Source organism: Rhopalosiphum padi, chromosome 2 (genome assembly GCF_020882245.1).
Source record: "Rhopalosiphum padi isolate XX-2018 chromosome 2, ASM2088224v1, whole genome shotgun sequence".
Classification (NCBI taxonomy): Eukaryota; Metazoa; Arthropoda; class Insecta; order Hemiptera; family Aphididae; genus Rhopalosiphum; species Rhopalosiphum padi.
In genome coordinates this window covers 29,020,083-29,037,007 of record NC_083598.1, presented here as the reverse complement: position 1 = coordinate 29,037,007, position 16,925 = coordinate 29,020,083, and the positions used below count along the sequence as shown (strand labels likewise).

The window sequence follows — 16,925 nt, the reverse complement described above, 5'->3', positions numbered from 1 at the left end:
CAAAACTCTATGACTTCGTATACTATTCGGCTAGATCTGTCGACTTCAGCTACGTATATGGACATCGAACATAATACAATACAAGTGTGTATTATTCATCTTACTGTAGCAAATTGTGTACCTACATTACAAAACCACTCGCCCTTTCAGTCCATGTCCCTATTTTTATATGAAGCCAAGTTGTCGACTATGACACTCAGTTCATGCACTCAGTATTAGGTGTGTAAGCGTGTTCGTACACGTGATCTAACTCAGCGTGTTTACCTATGTGGCTTGTAGCTAATATTAATATTGCTTGTATGGCTGTATGCATAATATATAAATAGTATATCAATATTGTATTATTTAAAACTATACTGTTTTAGGCTTAATTAAGTTTAAAATAATAAAATTTAAATTTGGATAATATTATAATTTGTACATTAATATATTATATTCAAGAAATTTCCATATTAAAGGTTCTGTAGATAAAATTATATAAATACTTTCATGTGATTTTAAAGTATATTGGTATACCAATATAAGTTCAAGTGAACTTGACTTTAAAAATAAGAAGGAAATATGGTACCTAAGACATTTTTTGAAGAGGCATGATTATGAGTTGTTAAGAGATAATTCATGGCTCAAGATCTTATCGGAGAAAAAATGTTCAGTAATAATATTGTTCAAATCATCCAAAAAACTGTTAATAAAAATCAAAAGCTTATCAGAAAGCTAATAATAATCATTTGCATTACAAACAATATTTAATAACATTAATGAGAAAATTAAGCACCGTGCATGAATAATAATGAAGAGACTATTCAGTAACAAAACCTCAATAATCAATCCTAAAAAATGTTAAATACTAGAAACAATGTTCAAGAAAAAAAATTGTTTGAGATATAAATGTATACATTTATGTTATCTCTCGTATAGTTTTAATAACTAATTTATTATCATATCAGTTGTGTTACGATTATACATACTAGTATACTACTTGTTACAACTAATCGATTATGTTTTATATCAACTAAAAATCAAAAAAATAAATCTTAGAATACAACGTCACAGTTATTATTTATCAGATCATTCAGATCAAGAGTATATTGATAATTTATAGTACTAGGTATATAATATAGTAGTAAAACTGTAAAAGTATCGTGTCATAAAACTTGATCAAAATAAATTAATATTCAACATACCTATAAGTACTATAAAATAACGCGAAACTACTAATCGTTATTTAATATTTTGTTAATATGGTTTTCACTATTTTTCACTAGTATACCGTTATTACTATTCAGTCCACTTCTGTGCCAAATTAAGCCCACTTTACAACCGCATTCATATAAAATGGATTGAGGGAAAATCAAGGAATGCATTATTATTCTAAAATACGACAGAATGGAATTTACCGAATGGAAACCCTTCAAGTCCAATGTATTCCTAAGCGAATTCTTATTGCCACGTCACATATATTGCGGAAGCAAATTCCTTAAATCCATATACGTCCTGTGCAAATCTCGTGACAACAACAACAAAAACACAAACAAACCGAAATCGCACTTCTGAGACAAATATCCAGTTAAACGATTTACATCATTGTCGTTCGCTACAGTAATATTGAAACTATATATATAATATATATATATTACGGATACATGTGACTGCTTGGGATAGAACTTGTTATTCGACGGGTATTGTTTGTGATCAATAAATATTGTTATTTATTTTGAAGCGAGAGTATTATTATAGATTGTATTACAAGAATTTATACCCTAGTTATTTATTCGGGTAGTAGGTACCAGATGTATTTGGGTAATATTATTATTTGATAATAAACTACCTATATTATTCAAATCAAGATGGAATTTAAAAATTTTAAGAGAAATTTCATTTAAAAACTATTAACCATTTACGTAGTTTACATTTATGATTAAGGCTATGAATTTAATGTACTAAAAAACCTTAAAAATGCATTTAAAATGTTAAAAACTTCAATATAAAATGCACTTAAAATGCGAATAATGTATTTAAAATTTCAAAAATTATAGAACAAAATGCACTTAAATGGTTTTTAATTTAATTTTTATGTTAATATTAGTATATTATATGCATAAAAATGTATTTATTTAATAAAAAGTTGATTTAATTTTAATTTTGAAATTGAAATTTATTGATTCTGTAATAATGCTATTTGCCTGAAACAATTTATAAAAGATTTTCAAAGATGTTAATTAATGGAATTAAATTAAAAATACGAAATCATGAACTAAAAACGCAAAATATGACCTAAAAAGGCAGAAAAATTAGCTAAAATATTAAAAAGTCAAAAAATGCAAAATAAAATTTTCATAAATGGATTTGTTGTTACATAATTCAAATTATATACTTACAAAGCTATGTTTCACAACCACCAAAAAAAAATGCACTTTCCTATAAATTCACAGCCCTATATTATGATATTAAAATATTATTTTAACTTACAGAATATACAAATAATTTACTACAATTACTAAATAGATATGATTATTGTTCAATTGGATATTTCAATAGGTGTCGACCAAAAACAGTTTACAAAACATATCTTATAAATTTATACCTGTGAATAATAATTAAATTAACTACAAAAAATGTACATACCAAACACAAATACAGATCACATTATCATACAAAAGTTTAATAGTAAAAAATCTAAAGCTTTCGGGTTAACCCAAACGTTTTACTCAAATTTAAAATTTCGAATTATTCAGTTGTTCAACAAAAAAATCTTACTGGTTATAAATGTTATAATATGGATTTAAGCCGTTTTTAGTGTTCATATTGTTAAGTGCTTTTATGGGCGTTGAGATTAATTCAGGTGCAAAGCTCTGCTATTTCAAATTTAAACGTCATGATGATATTTTTCATTATATTTGTGCGTACTATATAATATAGTATATATTGTATTCTATCATCACTCGTTCACTGCTTTTTAAGTACTCTAAAAAATATTGTGATATGGAATAAGGAATCCAAAATGCATATTATCATTAATAAATTAATTAAAATAACATTTTTAGAAACATTTTGTTTAAACGATAAAAAAATTTTTGATGGACGGGATAACACATTTAAAATATTATAGTTACATTCAAAATTATTTAGCCCTATAAAGATAAATAACCTATAAAACGAGATTCCTATAGTTATGATGTGTCATTTATGTAATGAAAAAGTTTTAAAACAACGTATAAAAATCGATAATTCTAGTATAGATTTGCGTTTACGTGTCCATTGAGAATTTTAGATAATAATATACGTTATGTATGTACTATGTAGTATGTATATTTTTGGAGTATATATGTGTGTGTGTGTGTGTGTGTGTGTGTAATGTATATATATAAGTACTATAACATAATATATGACGGATAACCGATAGACATCTAGTCACAACATGTCACATCTATATGTGTATCGATCACTAAATATAATATTTTATACGATTAAATAATTTAAATATGTTTTGTGTCCATGTAATTTTCCTAGTATATATAACACTATACCACATAATATATACATACATGGTATGTACTAATATTTTATATAATATATATATATATATATATATAAATACTATATTATAATCAAAATATCGTTTCGTGCAGCGTTCCAATTTATATATTATCCAATATAGGTACATTATATAATTTACATGGCCATAAATTTCAGTTGAGTCAACATATTCAATTAATATTTAATGCGCTTACACGGAATAATATTTAAAGTCGTTGAACTATAAATCCTAACGCTTTGCTGCACCGTTTACGTCCGTCGCAATATAGTAATACCTATACGTATACCTAAATGTATTGTATCACTTAACACGGCGATTTTGGACCCTTTTGGACGTTTGGTCGGTCGTTATTCGTATTTATTTAACATTTTAACATCCAAATAATAACCATGTCCTTTTATGAACATTAATTCACAGTTGCTACGTTGTTCTAAGTTAATATACGTCACCCGCGCATCATTACTTTAAACATTTTATACGTTTTGCAGGACACGCTACGTAGTATTATTACACATTACATATGTGTAAATATAAACATAAATAATGCGACCAATTAGGTACCGATTAGTATTAACCCAATATTACAATAATACAATTAATTCAAGTTCACTTCATATATTATAAATTATAATATTTAGTTAATGCACATGGCACATGTATATTATATTCTGTGTACAGGCTGCAGGTACGCGTTTTTATGAATTCAATCGAGTCAGTAAAATAAATGTACGTTACCCCAGCGGCCAGCACCTACATACGATTTTCATAATGTTTTTTTTTTTGCTTATATTAATATGGAATTAGTACGAATTTGTATGCCCATTTCCAAAATGTGTACAAAATCCTGACCAAATACAAATAGTAATTATACACGATTCGTGCTGGGGAAAAACTTACTCAAATGTTTAGATCGCTTTTATTACTGAGCGGAAACATTGTACTGATAAATTCATACAAATCACGTATTAAATTAAGGGACCAGAAAAAAAAAACACTCTAAGGCCATCGATTCTTGGAAGAGGGGGTACTGGCAAAACGTTTCTCTAGCGCCACCCCAGTTTTTTATTTGTGACACGAAAATGAAATGAACACAAATTTGAAAAATGGCCATTCAAATTCATACTGACTGCATACTAAATATTAGCAAAATAAAAATATGAAAATCTTATGTGAGGAAGCTGGGGCAACGTACGTAAAAATACAGTGTATTTATTCAAAATATTGTGAACGATGAATGAACCGTATAACAATGCCAATTAACAATGACCTTTGTAGTTAATGAGACAGTTGTATAATAGTGTTTTCATTGGCTAAAATCAGAAAACCTGTAGAGTAGATTAACGCGTAACTGATCGTATAACTTTTTGAATGACTTCACAACATGTGCGCATGCAGCTATCGCAAGGAAAATTATAGTGCAATAAATTATTACAAAAAAAATTCTTATATATTATATTTTCAGAAAAAGTCAAGTGAAATTACACACGTTAATAATATTTCAATTAAAAAAATGTTAAACCTCGTAACAATAGACGTCATGATTATAAATATAACATCAAAGATTTTCATTAATTGTACAACACTATTCTATTCCTTTGGCATTTGATTAATACACGTGTAGGTAGTAAAAGATTTTCTATTTAAACGCGTTGGTTTCAAAGAATCTGTGGGTGCAGACGATGACACGGGAAGTATAAAGTCACGTTGTCGGCTTGTCGCTAAAATCAAATACCTGCTCATAACATGCAGATGATGTAGATACTTGAATTTTCCCAGTACAATAATATATCGTTATTCCGACAAAACCGTTAATATTTCGGCATTACATAAAAGGGAGAATTTTAAACTTTTATCACATCGATGCGAGAATACATACCATTGATTACGACTAATTTTTGTTTTATCGTAGAAAGTAATAACCAATATAACTGCATGTCTATTATACGCGTGGTTAATCTTCTTCTATACATGATTACATGAATCTACGTTTGTATGGGGCTATAGACTTGACAACTACTGAATCAATTGACACTGAATTTTACACAAAATGTTCCTTGATAACTCGGGACATGTTCTTTTTGCTTCATTTTTTAACACCTATAAGTTGCTACTTAGTGTGATTCACAGACAGATTTTGTTGAGGCTCACGAAAATCGAATAATTTTTTTATTTACATGTAATATATATATATATATAATTGCAATTGACTACATCATGTAAAAAAACTAATTTTAAAATAAATGTGGTAAAGACTAACCACCCTACCATCATGCTATAAGAAAATAATATATGATTATTTGTTTATTGTTCGATGTACATCAAAAGGTAATATCTATGTGTTTGTAATGTATAGGTAATTTTAAAATTACTCAATTAATATTGACGTAAGTTTAAAATATTGTCATCGAAGATATCAGAAAATTTTAGAGAGTAGTTTGAATTACGTACGAAAATATACCAAATACTATATATAATATATCCAATCTACCACGAACTCATGCCGGAGAATTAGTTTACCAGGCGACGTCATCGATGACGATTTCCCCATGAACTGAGATACATTAAAATTGAGATATACACGTATGTAATATGTATTGATATATAGTATTATATAGTGATATATATTTGATATGGTCGTTTATATTTACCCGAGCAAAGTCAGGTTATACAAGCGAACATCATATATAAAACGTACACCTATATATATATATATATATATATCAAATGTGCCACTGGTTTGCCATTCCTGTCCTATATATATATACACGAAACAATCGAAACAATGATACCGATCGAATACATATAGACGAAAGTCGTTCAGCCGCGTGTAGTAAATCCCGCGCGCGTATAATAATACGTAAATTATATTATATTATTATTACGGTCTGCCGAATATACGATGGCTGTCGTCAGACTTTCGTAATAACGATAATATTATTAATCGCACAGGGTGTTTGGCAACTGGAGCTGGTCGGATGCAACGAGATCACGGAGGCCGGCCTGTGGGCATGCTTGACGCCTAGAATCGTGTCGCTGACCCTGAGCGATTGCATAAACGTGGCCGACGACGCTGTCGGCGCCGTAGCTCAGATGCTGCCAGCCCTCAACGAGTTCACGCTGCAAGCGTACCACGTCACCGACGCCGCCTTGGGATTCTTCTCGTCCAGGCAGTCCAACAGCCTGTCCGCGCTAAGGCTGCATTCGTGCTGGGAGCTCACCAACCACGGCATTGTAAATATTGGTGAGTGAATAGTGCCAATAATTATATGATATAGCACGTGTATATAATATTGTTCTGCTAACATAATATTATAAATTATAACAATATCCGATACTATTTTTTCGCCGATACTCAATTTGAGATTATATTTTACATACGATATCCGAACGGTCATTATGGTGTTATCCAGTAAGCCGCTATCCTAACTTTTTTCAAGTAATTGCAGCAAAAACTGATAACCGATATTTTTTTCCGTGATCATTTTACATATACGATTCTATTTATTTCTCGTATCGGTTAATATATAAATATATAGATTATAGATAATATTTAGTATTGTGACTAATGTTGCAGATTCACTCTTTCTATAATTATAACTATGAGGCTGTAAATTCAACACACTCTCGCCGCGGGTTTTACAACATTTCGTATAAGGAAAATTTGGTCTCGTCGAAATTCATTTCGCATATTGCTATTTTTTATCATAGAGACATAAACCTATAAAGTAATAAACTAATAGCAGAAAGAAATGTGCGAGAGTAAAAATTGCTAGAAAAAGATAGCGTATAACTTTTTCTATATATATTATGTACCCATTAATTTACTAAGAGCGAGAAAAAGAAATTCAACAAGAACAAAGATTAAACAAGTTTAACAAAGATAGCAAAATAATAAGAAAAACGCAATATACACTTTAGGTCCCATCATATGCACGATCGATTGTGAACTCCACCTGCAGAATACCAGTTAGATAAAAAGGTAATGAAAAGGTCTGATGTAAACTTCACCAGTTTTATTTTCTTAAAAATGGGTATATGGTATATTATCTTGTAATGGGTATATGGAAACTTCGCCAATGTTGAGACCTTCCTACATTAAATACTCCGACATCCGTTGCGATGTCATACGTCAAAATAATTACTAAAGTTGATATTAGTTTAACATAATACACCTACATATTTTATAATTATTATTATTTATTACGATTATTTGACGTAATACACATAACAATTTGTATTATTGATTTGTTCAGACAATTATTATTTATATTCTTAAGTTTTATATATTTTTTAGCATAATACACATATCTCACTAATGATAGAGTAAAATTATTATATTATATTAAATTTATACTGTTAGATTATTAATTTTATATTTTAACTAACTTTTTATTTTTAAGTTTTATATATTTTTTAGTTTATTACGCATAACTGTTTTTAATGTGGACGATTATTATTTTTTTTTATAGTTATATACTATAAGTATTAATTTTATATTTTTACCGGATTTTCTTTTTTAGCAGAGTTTACACTAAAAAAAGGTACTTATGGTGGAAATTACATGCATCCCAAATGTACAGTTATTAAATATTTCTTTCTAACAACGGTAGCACTTACCTTTATCAGGATATTTATGGGACGTGCAATCCTTATAATATTAATTTAGGTCTATGTATTTTATATATTACCTACACTAAATATATTTACCATAATTTTACATACTTGAAATTTAGAGCTTAACAGATGCATTATTAAATTTTTTATTTTATTTTGTGAAAGATCTGCATTATGTCATAAAGAGTAGTGGGCAAGGGTGAAGAAGGTGCTCGGTGAACATTTTAATAATTAACAACATTTTTCCTAATTACTTAACAGATTTTTTATAATCTTTAATATAATAATATTTATGTGTTTATAATTTTATATATGAACTCATTATATAAGTATTTATTTGCTTGTATTGCAATCGCATATAAGCACAACATATATAATTACTATAATACAAAATATGTTGATAATATTAAATATAATAAAAAAGCGTCGATATTTATAGTACATAACTAAATAACTTAATATTTTAATATAAAATAATCTTTCAAAGTTTACAATTAATAATAATGGGAATCATTATAGGCTCATTTAAATATAAGAATAATATATAATGTACTACTCGGATATGACATGCAAATAATTTATCATTTTATTTGTGAAGAGAAATTTTTTGAGAAAAATCATACTTCAATAAAAATTGACCTAAATAAAAACGTGATTTTTTTGTATTTATACAACCGTGAATTATTACAGTTCTACAAAAAACTTCTTAGAGATCGACAAATAATAATAATATAATAATTTCAAAAAATAAAAATAAAAACGTAGATTCAAAACAAGAAAATGAAAACTACGATCATTATAAATTATAATATTTAATGGTTGTATAGAATAAAAACGTTACCAGCTAGCTGGTTTCACAAAACTGTAGTCGACTAAACTAGTAATATGTACGGCGAACGACAAATAATATCTGATTCATTCGATTAAACAATTTGCGTCGTCTATAATGCGTGTGTTGGAATATATAACAGGTATGATTACTTTTTTACTCGCTGAATATTACAACAGGCTGTCGACACCAATATTTTTATGTTGCTAATTGCCATACAATCGTTATGTTCACGGGTAAGACTACGCGCACTGTTTCATTAATTATTATGTCCATGTATTACATATAACTACATCGAAAAGTATATAATATTTATTAGGTACACGATTTAAAAATTATTTAATATTGCGTCTTCTATCACTCGCAGAAAATAACCAACGTATCATTATTTTACACAAGACGGCTGCCACAATAGTAGTATATTAGATGAAAGTCTTTATGGGTAATCGGTTTTCCTAGGAACGAGAACGGAAATTACCGTGTAGTGGAGGAATTATGATAATTGGTTTGCAAAACAAATTATCATTACGAGTGAGGTGGCGAATAGGAAATTAAATAAACTGTTGCGACAAAACTTACACTACAACAACAGTCTACGATGTTTACTTTTCACGTGGTACAAATCGAAAGTCCTATAATTTTTCTTTTTTTATAAATACTTAAAAATTTAATTACATTCTATTTTGAACGTTTCCCCCGTAGCTAGTAAATTACCGCTCCGTCCAAGCTGGTTAATGGCCTCTAAATTCCTTTTGAATAATTTCAGATTTATGGTCTATATTATAATGTTGTGATACTAAATTTTATTAAAACATTTGATTTGGGACAGGTTATCAAAATACTTTGTTTACATTTCCCAATTGTTTAATATTTCGAACAGAATCGAGGTATAGAAGTGTTACATTGATGCGGATATATTTTTTATGTAGTGCCTTTAAAGATTCTGAATGTGACATGGAAGATGAAAAAGGTCATTTTTTACATTCTACGTCAATTTATGAGAAAATTGCAAAAAAATGTTTAAAAATAACTCTGTAAAAACAAAGCGCTGTCTCTAACAAAATCTTTAAAATATTTTTAGGAGTGCTCAACGTTATATTTTTCTCAATTGATAGTTGTTAATTTTAAATTTAAAAAATAATTATACATCATTATTTTGCAGCGGCGAGTTTTTTTAAATTGGGTTTACTGATTCATTGCGAAAATCACTCATTATAGCTATTATTTAACAGGTATATTATTCTTGGTCTAATAAATATTTTTACACTTAAAATTCAGTTTTACGTAGTATGAAGTAAGTTGAGTAAGATCTGTTGTTATAATTGAGTTAAACACTTTTGTAAAGTTTTAATTTTCTTTTAATATGATTTCATTCTTTTATATACGTATAAACTAAAAAAAAAAAATACTATTTACAATTTGATGATTATTATACCTGTATATTATAAATTATAATTTCAATACCTTTATAATTCTTACGATATTTTACATATTGATTTTAGTTTAGTTTATAACAGTAGATTGTAGATATACGAGTACCTACTTAAAATTAGTAAACCCATATAATCATGAATAAAGCAAATTTTGTATCAAAATATTATGTCAACGTACCCAATATTAAAGCAAAATATACATTTGTAAAGCTTAAATATTAATTACCTAATTATTAAATTATTATCGTACAATAATTTACACGCAATAACGATCGTTCGGCACAATTTTTGTACTTCATTAATTTGAATGTAAACATAGAAGCTCTTATTCTTATTTAATTTTAATACATTATCTTATATAATATGCAATATATCAAGGTATATACCTTGCAATATATAATATAATATAATATACCTATCAAACATCAGCTATCTATTTATCAATCTACGTGTATAATAAACAATTATAATCTAAGTTTATAATGTAAGTATAATGGAATACTTAAGTATAGTATGATAATTGGGCTGTCTACAATACCTATATATATGTATATATCACTATGTAATGACTTAACATTCAGGGTTAACAAAGGTTCAATTATTATTTAAGAAATTTACATATTTCACATTCAGACATGTTGACTCACTCAATAAATATTAAATATATATAAACTTTATGTCATAGTTTTTTTTATCGTATACCTATATACCTATATTGGCTAGAATAAACATTAAATAATGGCGGGAGTTCAACTTTTATTTCAAATTATGATGTAAAAAAAAAAAGTAATAGTTAGTTATATTTGTATTTTTATGCATACAAAAAAAAATATACGTTTTATATAGAATACGTGTACAAAAAAACTTCGAAGACACCAAATTAAATGCAATTTAAGTGACTGACTTTGATAAATGATATATTATAAAAAAAAAAAATATTCGAAATCCTCGAGTGAACGTGTAAAAACTACACGCGTTTATTGTATTTATTGCTGAACAAATTTATAGTACCTACGTGGTTAAAATCGATGTCGTGTGTCCAGTCATGTAATGTCACACGGCACAACGCTGTACCTAAAGGGTGATTCACCAAGCATGCTTATTTCCATTTGTACTTTATTTAAATTATAATTTTTGATGTTTTTTAGCTCATGGAAATTTAATTATTAATTAGTATAATTATGGATTTAATTACCCGAATTGCTGGGTAACAATACAAACTTTTATTTAAATCAGGACTTCTATTTTTATTTTATTTTATTATGAATTATTATTTACCTATTAAGCAATGAATGTTTTAAAATATTGATAGGTACGTTAAAAAATCAAAATTTAAACAAGTAATCATTTCTTAAGTTTTATTATACAAAATAAATTCTAATATAATATAATAGTTAATTTATCCATAGAATATTTGAATAATTGGATATATTAAATATAGTATTAGGACATTATTTTTAATGAAAATAATGTTGTTAATTATTTTTTTTTTTTTGTCTCAGTTATTTAGTGATTATCTATACTCTATTTGTAACCAATTTACATATATTTGATATATAATGTTTAACCATATTATGTAGGTTCTTAATTCGTTCTTAATACAGGTACTCAAATTTATAAAATGAACTGCTAATATCTGTATTCCGTACTTCGTAAGACATCAAATATTGTAACACCAGGTACCCGTGGATTGAGCAATTGATGTAGGATGGTTAAACAGTTAAATATACACTTTGAAAAGTTCTAACACAGATAAATAATTCATTTTGTACACAGGAACGGGTGACAAAATAACGCTAAAAACTTTAGATCACTATCGTGCGACAATACTAAATTAGAGAGAATACGGTCGAGCACAATTCTAAAATTTAGAAAATAAACTCAGTGCTTAGTACACTCATTTTGAATATATTATACAACAATAATCATTAATTAATTTAATATTTATGATGAACGCCCAGGAAAATAATAATAACACTAAATAAATACAATGATGCACAAGATCATTGTTTCCGTGATAATAGATATTAAAACTTATACATTAAAATTAAATTCAATGACAACGTATGAGTAGACCCATAGAAAAAGACCACGGACTAAGATATTATATTAACTCTCCCCAATCAAAAGGGAAGTACTCGTAATTCGAATTTTATCATTCTTCAGTAGAACGATTATAAGGTTAAATTATAATCATATTTTGAATGTTTTGTTTAAAATTTTAATTTGTACCTATGTTGTTTGGTTAAATTTAATATTATCACCATCATTTTTTTGTTTTTTAAACTTCCACAGTATAGTTGTATGATGAAGAATAAACTCAACTTTTTTTTTCACGGGGAAAAAAGTTATTCGGAGGAATAACTCGAGTTACTTATTTTTTCATAGGAAAAATTATTTATTATGAAGAAGTAACTCGAGTAACTTCTTTAAGCGTGGGACTTCTTAGTCCGTGTCCCATGAGTAAGACTATGTTTATTGTGGGGTTGACAATGCGTCAGCTGCTATAATCACAGTCATTGTTTGAAAGTATACTTTTCAGTATGACCAACTTGATTTCCCTGGGTAATCCCGACGAAGACTGATCTAAAGGATTAAATCTGCATACGGGTTTTTATTTTTTTATTTTCGTACTCCCGATTTCCTAATAATGTGATCTACAGTCCTACAGACACGACGGTATACACCAACGTCATCAATACTCATAGGTGTACTTCTACAGAAACTATACAACTATACGATCGTGTTGACCACTCAAAACGTCACAAAAATGAGTTCGTATGTGTCGTTGGTACTGACACACTTGTACTCTGACGACGGCGAACGAAGTAACGAAAGGACGTCAAGCTGCAGTTTTACTTAAAACGTGGTCGATCATCGCTCCAAGAGAAGCAACATAATAATAACGTGCTCAAAGACGATGGCGGTATACGTCGACGGAAAACTGAGGATTGTTACACATCGATAAGTAAGAAGGGGTAGCTGTTGAGCATCCGAAAGCTTATCGTGAATAAAGGTCAACAAGCTCTGGACGCTAGATGCTAGATAATAGAATAGATAATATTATTATCTCTTGAACAAGTATATAACTTATAAGTGTATCATCATAAAAACTATACTCAATCAAATTTTGATTTCGATACATACCTCGAAAATGGTTTGTACCATTTTTATTATTAAATGCCATAAAAATCAAACAAATTCAAAAAGTCTGTAAGATTGGAATAAATGCATATTCGAGGATACGAAGAATCGATACTATTTCATAAAAACTAAATACAATATTAATTAGTACAAATAATGTTCATATATACTTGAATCCTATACTAAATCACAACAAACCAATGGTATGTGTATACCACAGTGTACGCGTTTATAATAATCTGCAGTGATCTGACCCGACTCGTATGTAATACTAAATTACATTACACACTCACCCCGGACGCGTGCCGATTATAACTAGTACACCGTATATAATACCTATATGAGGATTTCGAATATTCGTGAATTGTATATATACGTATAGTCACTATACATCTATATATTCTACACTTATATAATATTATTATTATGAACGTTTTATCGAAGACTTTTTTTTTAACACTGTATAGTATACGACAAATTATACGAAATCCTCTACATGATGTATAGTAATTGTAAGTCGGAACCACCTGGTCCCTTATTTTTTTTTTTTTTAAGGAAGGGTGGTTACAGGCTTATAGCGACTGTTTTCGTCCCCCTCGTGTAGGTATCGTTACTAAACATCACTCGGTCGTGTGTTGGCAAGGGCACGTGATTCAGCGCGCCAGGAAAAGTATATAATATTATATATATACACACACTCATAGTCACCCCAACACATTTACAGTGAAGGGCTGCGTGCAACGCGTGATACATATCCCGTCGTATATATAATATTCTTATCGATCCGAAATGAATATTAAATCTGTATACATACGGACATGCATAAAAAACGCAATTCCGCTGTGTAATATACTATAACCTATAATACCTATTATATATAAATATTATAATATACAGTAAAGTGCCTGTATATATACTTAATAAGCTATGTATAATATTAAATTGATTGGTACATACGTGAGTACTTCGTGCGAGAGTAAGAAAACGGGTATACGTGAATAATGGCAATTGTATTATATTGTACTTTATGCTTCCTTAATTAGAGTCGACCGTAGCAATGCGTACTATGTATCTGTTTTTATATGTCTTACACTGCGGAGTTTCGGCTTATTAAATCGAGAATCTTGAATTCTTAACACATATTGATAATATTTAGATATTAATTTGTTGATCATTATTATACAATAAGTAAATTTCTGTCGTAAACGAATTATTTTTAAAGCACGAACGATCTTACACAATATAGTTTTTAGTATGCATAAATTATAATATAGGTAATTCAAATGTTAATAATAATAATAACTTTAATTCTGCAAGCTGCGGTAACACACTTTAATTATTTTTTCGCAGGTACCGTCCAATTTTCAGTTATTTCTAGTGTATAATGTTAAAATACTTTAACCTATAATTGTATAAAATATAATATATGTATTACGGGAGAAATTGTATACTGTGGATTACAACTGTATTGTTTTTAAAATTTTAATTTATCGGAACTATATAATATTATGTAATATGATTAAATGATTTATAGAACATATACCCATCATAAGCCATAGAATATGGTTATAAAAAAAAAAAAATCTCAAAAAGTAAAATCAGTGTATTATAATTTATAAATGTATACATATTTCATGTCAGATATCATCTATCTATATAATAATTATCTGTGCATAATATACTCTATGTCCCAGAAATACCAATCTACTTAGCTAGCTGCTGTACTACCAGTGTCTATAATAAATACCTATTATACCTATAATAAAAATAACATTATATTCATAATACATAAACAAATATTTTAGTGTAAGGAAAAAATATCTAATAACAATATTAGTCATAGTTAATTATTTATGATGTATAGCTACTTTTTTGTAGTTTAATTTTATCTAATTTTGTATGTTTGAACAGTTTTAAAATATTATCAAACTTTGTCATGGAAACTATCCCTTTTTATTGACCTTTGTCCAATATTAATTGTTCGTAAAATATTTGTACACATTTTTAGGTAGTTATATTTAATTCAAAACAAATAAAAACAATTTATGTGCAAAGACAAATAATTTATTTTACTTAAGACTTTGATTTTTTTAAACTTAAATTAAAGATGTTAGTTATATTTATAATATAATAATTTACATATTTCTGTTTATTTTCAGTTCACTCACTTCCCAATCTTACTGTACTGAGTTTATCAGGCTGCAGTAAAATCACTGACGACGGGATCGAATTGATTGCCGAAAATCTGCCAAAATTACAAATCTTAGACTTATCTTGGTGTCCTCGTGTTACCGATGCAGCTCTGGAATACATTGCTTGTGATCTAGTTGGATTAGAACAGTTGGTCTTGGACAGGTAAAATACTATAAATTTAATACGATAAGTGATAACCACAAATAGAAAAATTATTAATGTTCAATTTATACGATCAAATAAAGTGAAAAAATAAAAACTTGCTCTGCTGTATAAGTAGGGGTGGAGTCACAGAGAGTAGGTCACTATAATGAATGTGTTTAATTTGAATGCAATGATAGGTATCATTGTATACGAAAAACGATTCTGATCGGAGATGATTTGTCAGTCTAGGATATATTACTCGTATATTCTTCTTCTTCTTCTTTCTTTATTGGCTTTTACGGGCCATTTAGGTCCATTGCCGCAACAACCACTTGCCTCCATCTATCTCTATCTTGAGATATTTCTTCTCTGTCATTTACTCCCAAACTCGAAACATATTTTGTAATCCTGTCTTCCCATTACTCAGTTACAATCATGAAATAAGACTTGGAGTGACTTGGACTGGAAGTGAATAATTATAATTTTGAAAGGGTGGCAAACTTCAAATACTTATCAACGAAAATGAAAATGCTGACAGCGACGAAGAAATAAGACTAAGACTGGAATCAGCAAATAAATGTTTCCTTGGATATATTATATTACCTATATTTAAATTGTAATATATTTTTTTTAATACGAGTAATTTATTTTTCAAGTAGGATTGAATAATAATCAATAAATAATTTATTTCACTTAAATAAAACGGTGACCTTTCTTCCGAGGAGTTTCCCGAGTGCGTTCAGAAATTACCTTTTTTTTAATGTTCCGAATATATCTGTAATAAGGTATCTCCCGATTAGCGTCCGGAGAAAAAAGGTCATATTTTTGACATCCTAAGTTAAAATTAAATGCATTTTCCCACCATTTCCAGTACTTCACAATCATAGCTGAAAAAATTAAACATTATATTCAATAATATAATTTGTTGATATGACTGCGGGCGCACTTGAGCTATTCAATATAATTTGTCGATAACACTGCAGATGCACTCGGGCTATGAAAAAGGTTAAAATTAAAAACAGGATACACT

The 16,925-nt window shown here is 28.3% G+C and overlaps 1 protein-coding gene across 1 annotated transcript in view; it reads left to right on the top strand.

Annotated features, from left to right (window-relative positions):
• LOC132921127 (F-box/LRR-repeat protein 16) overlaps positions 1-16,925 on the top strand; it is a 34,792-nt gene that overhangs the window by 14,283 nt on the left and 3,584 nt on the right. Inside the window, exons 2-3 of the mRNA XM_060983980.1 lie at positions 6,488-6,779; positions 15,718-15,913. Of these exons, the coding sequence (XP_060839963.1) occupies positions 6,488-6,779; positions 15,718-15,913 (488 nt within the window). The remainder of the gene's footprint in view (positions 1-6,487; positions 6,780-15,717; positions 15,914-16,925) is intronic.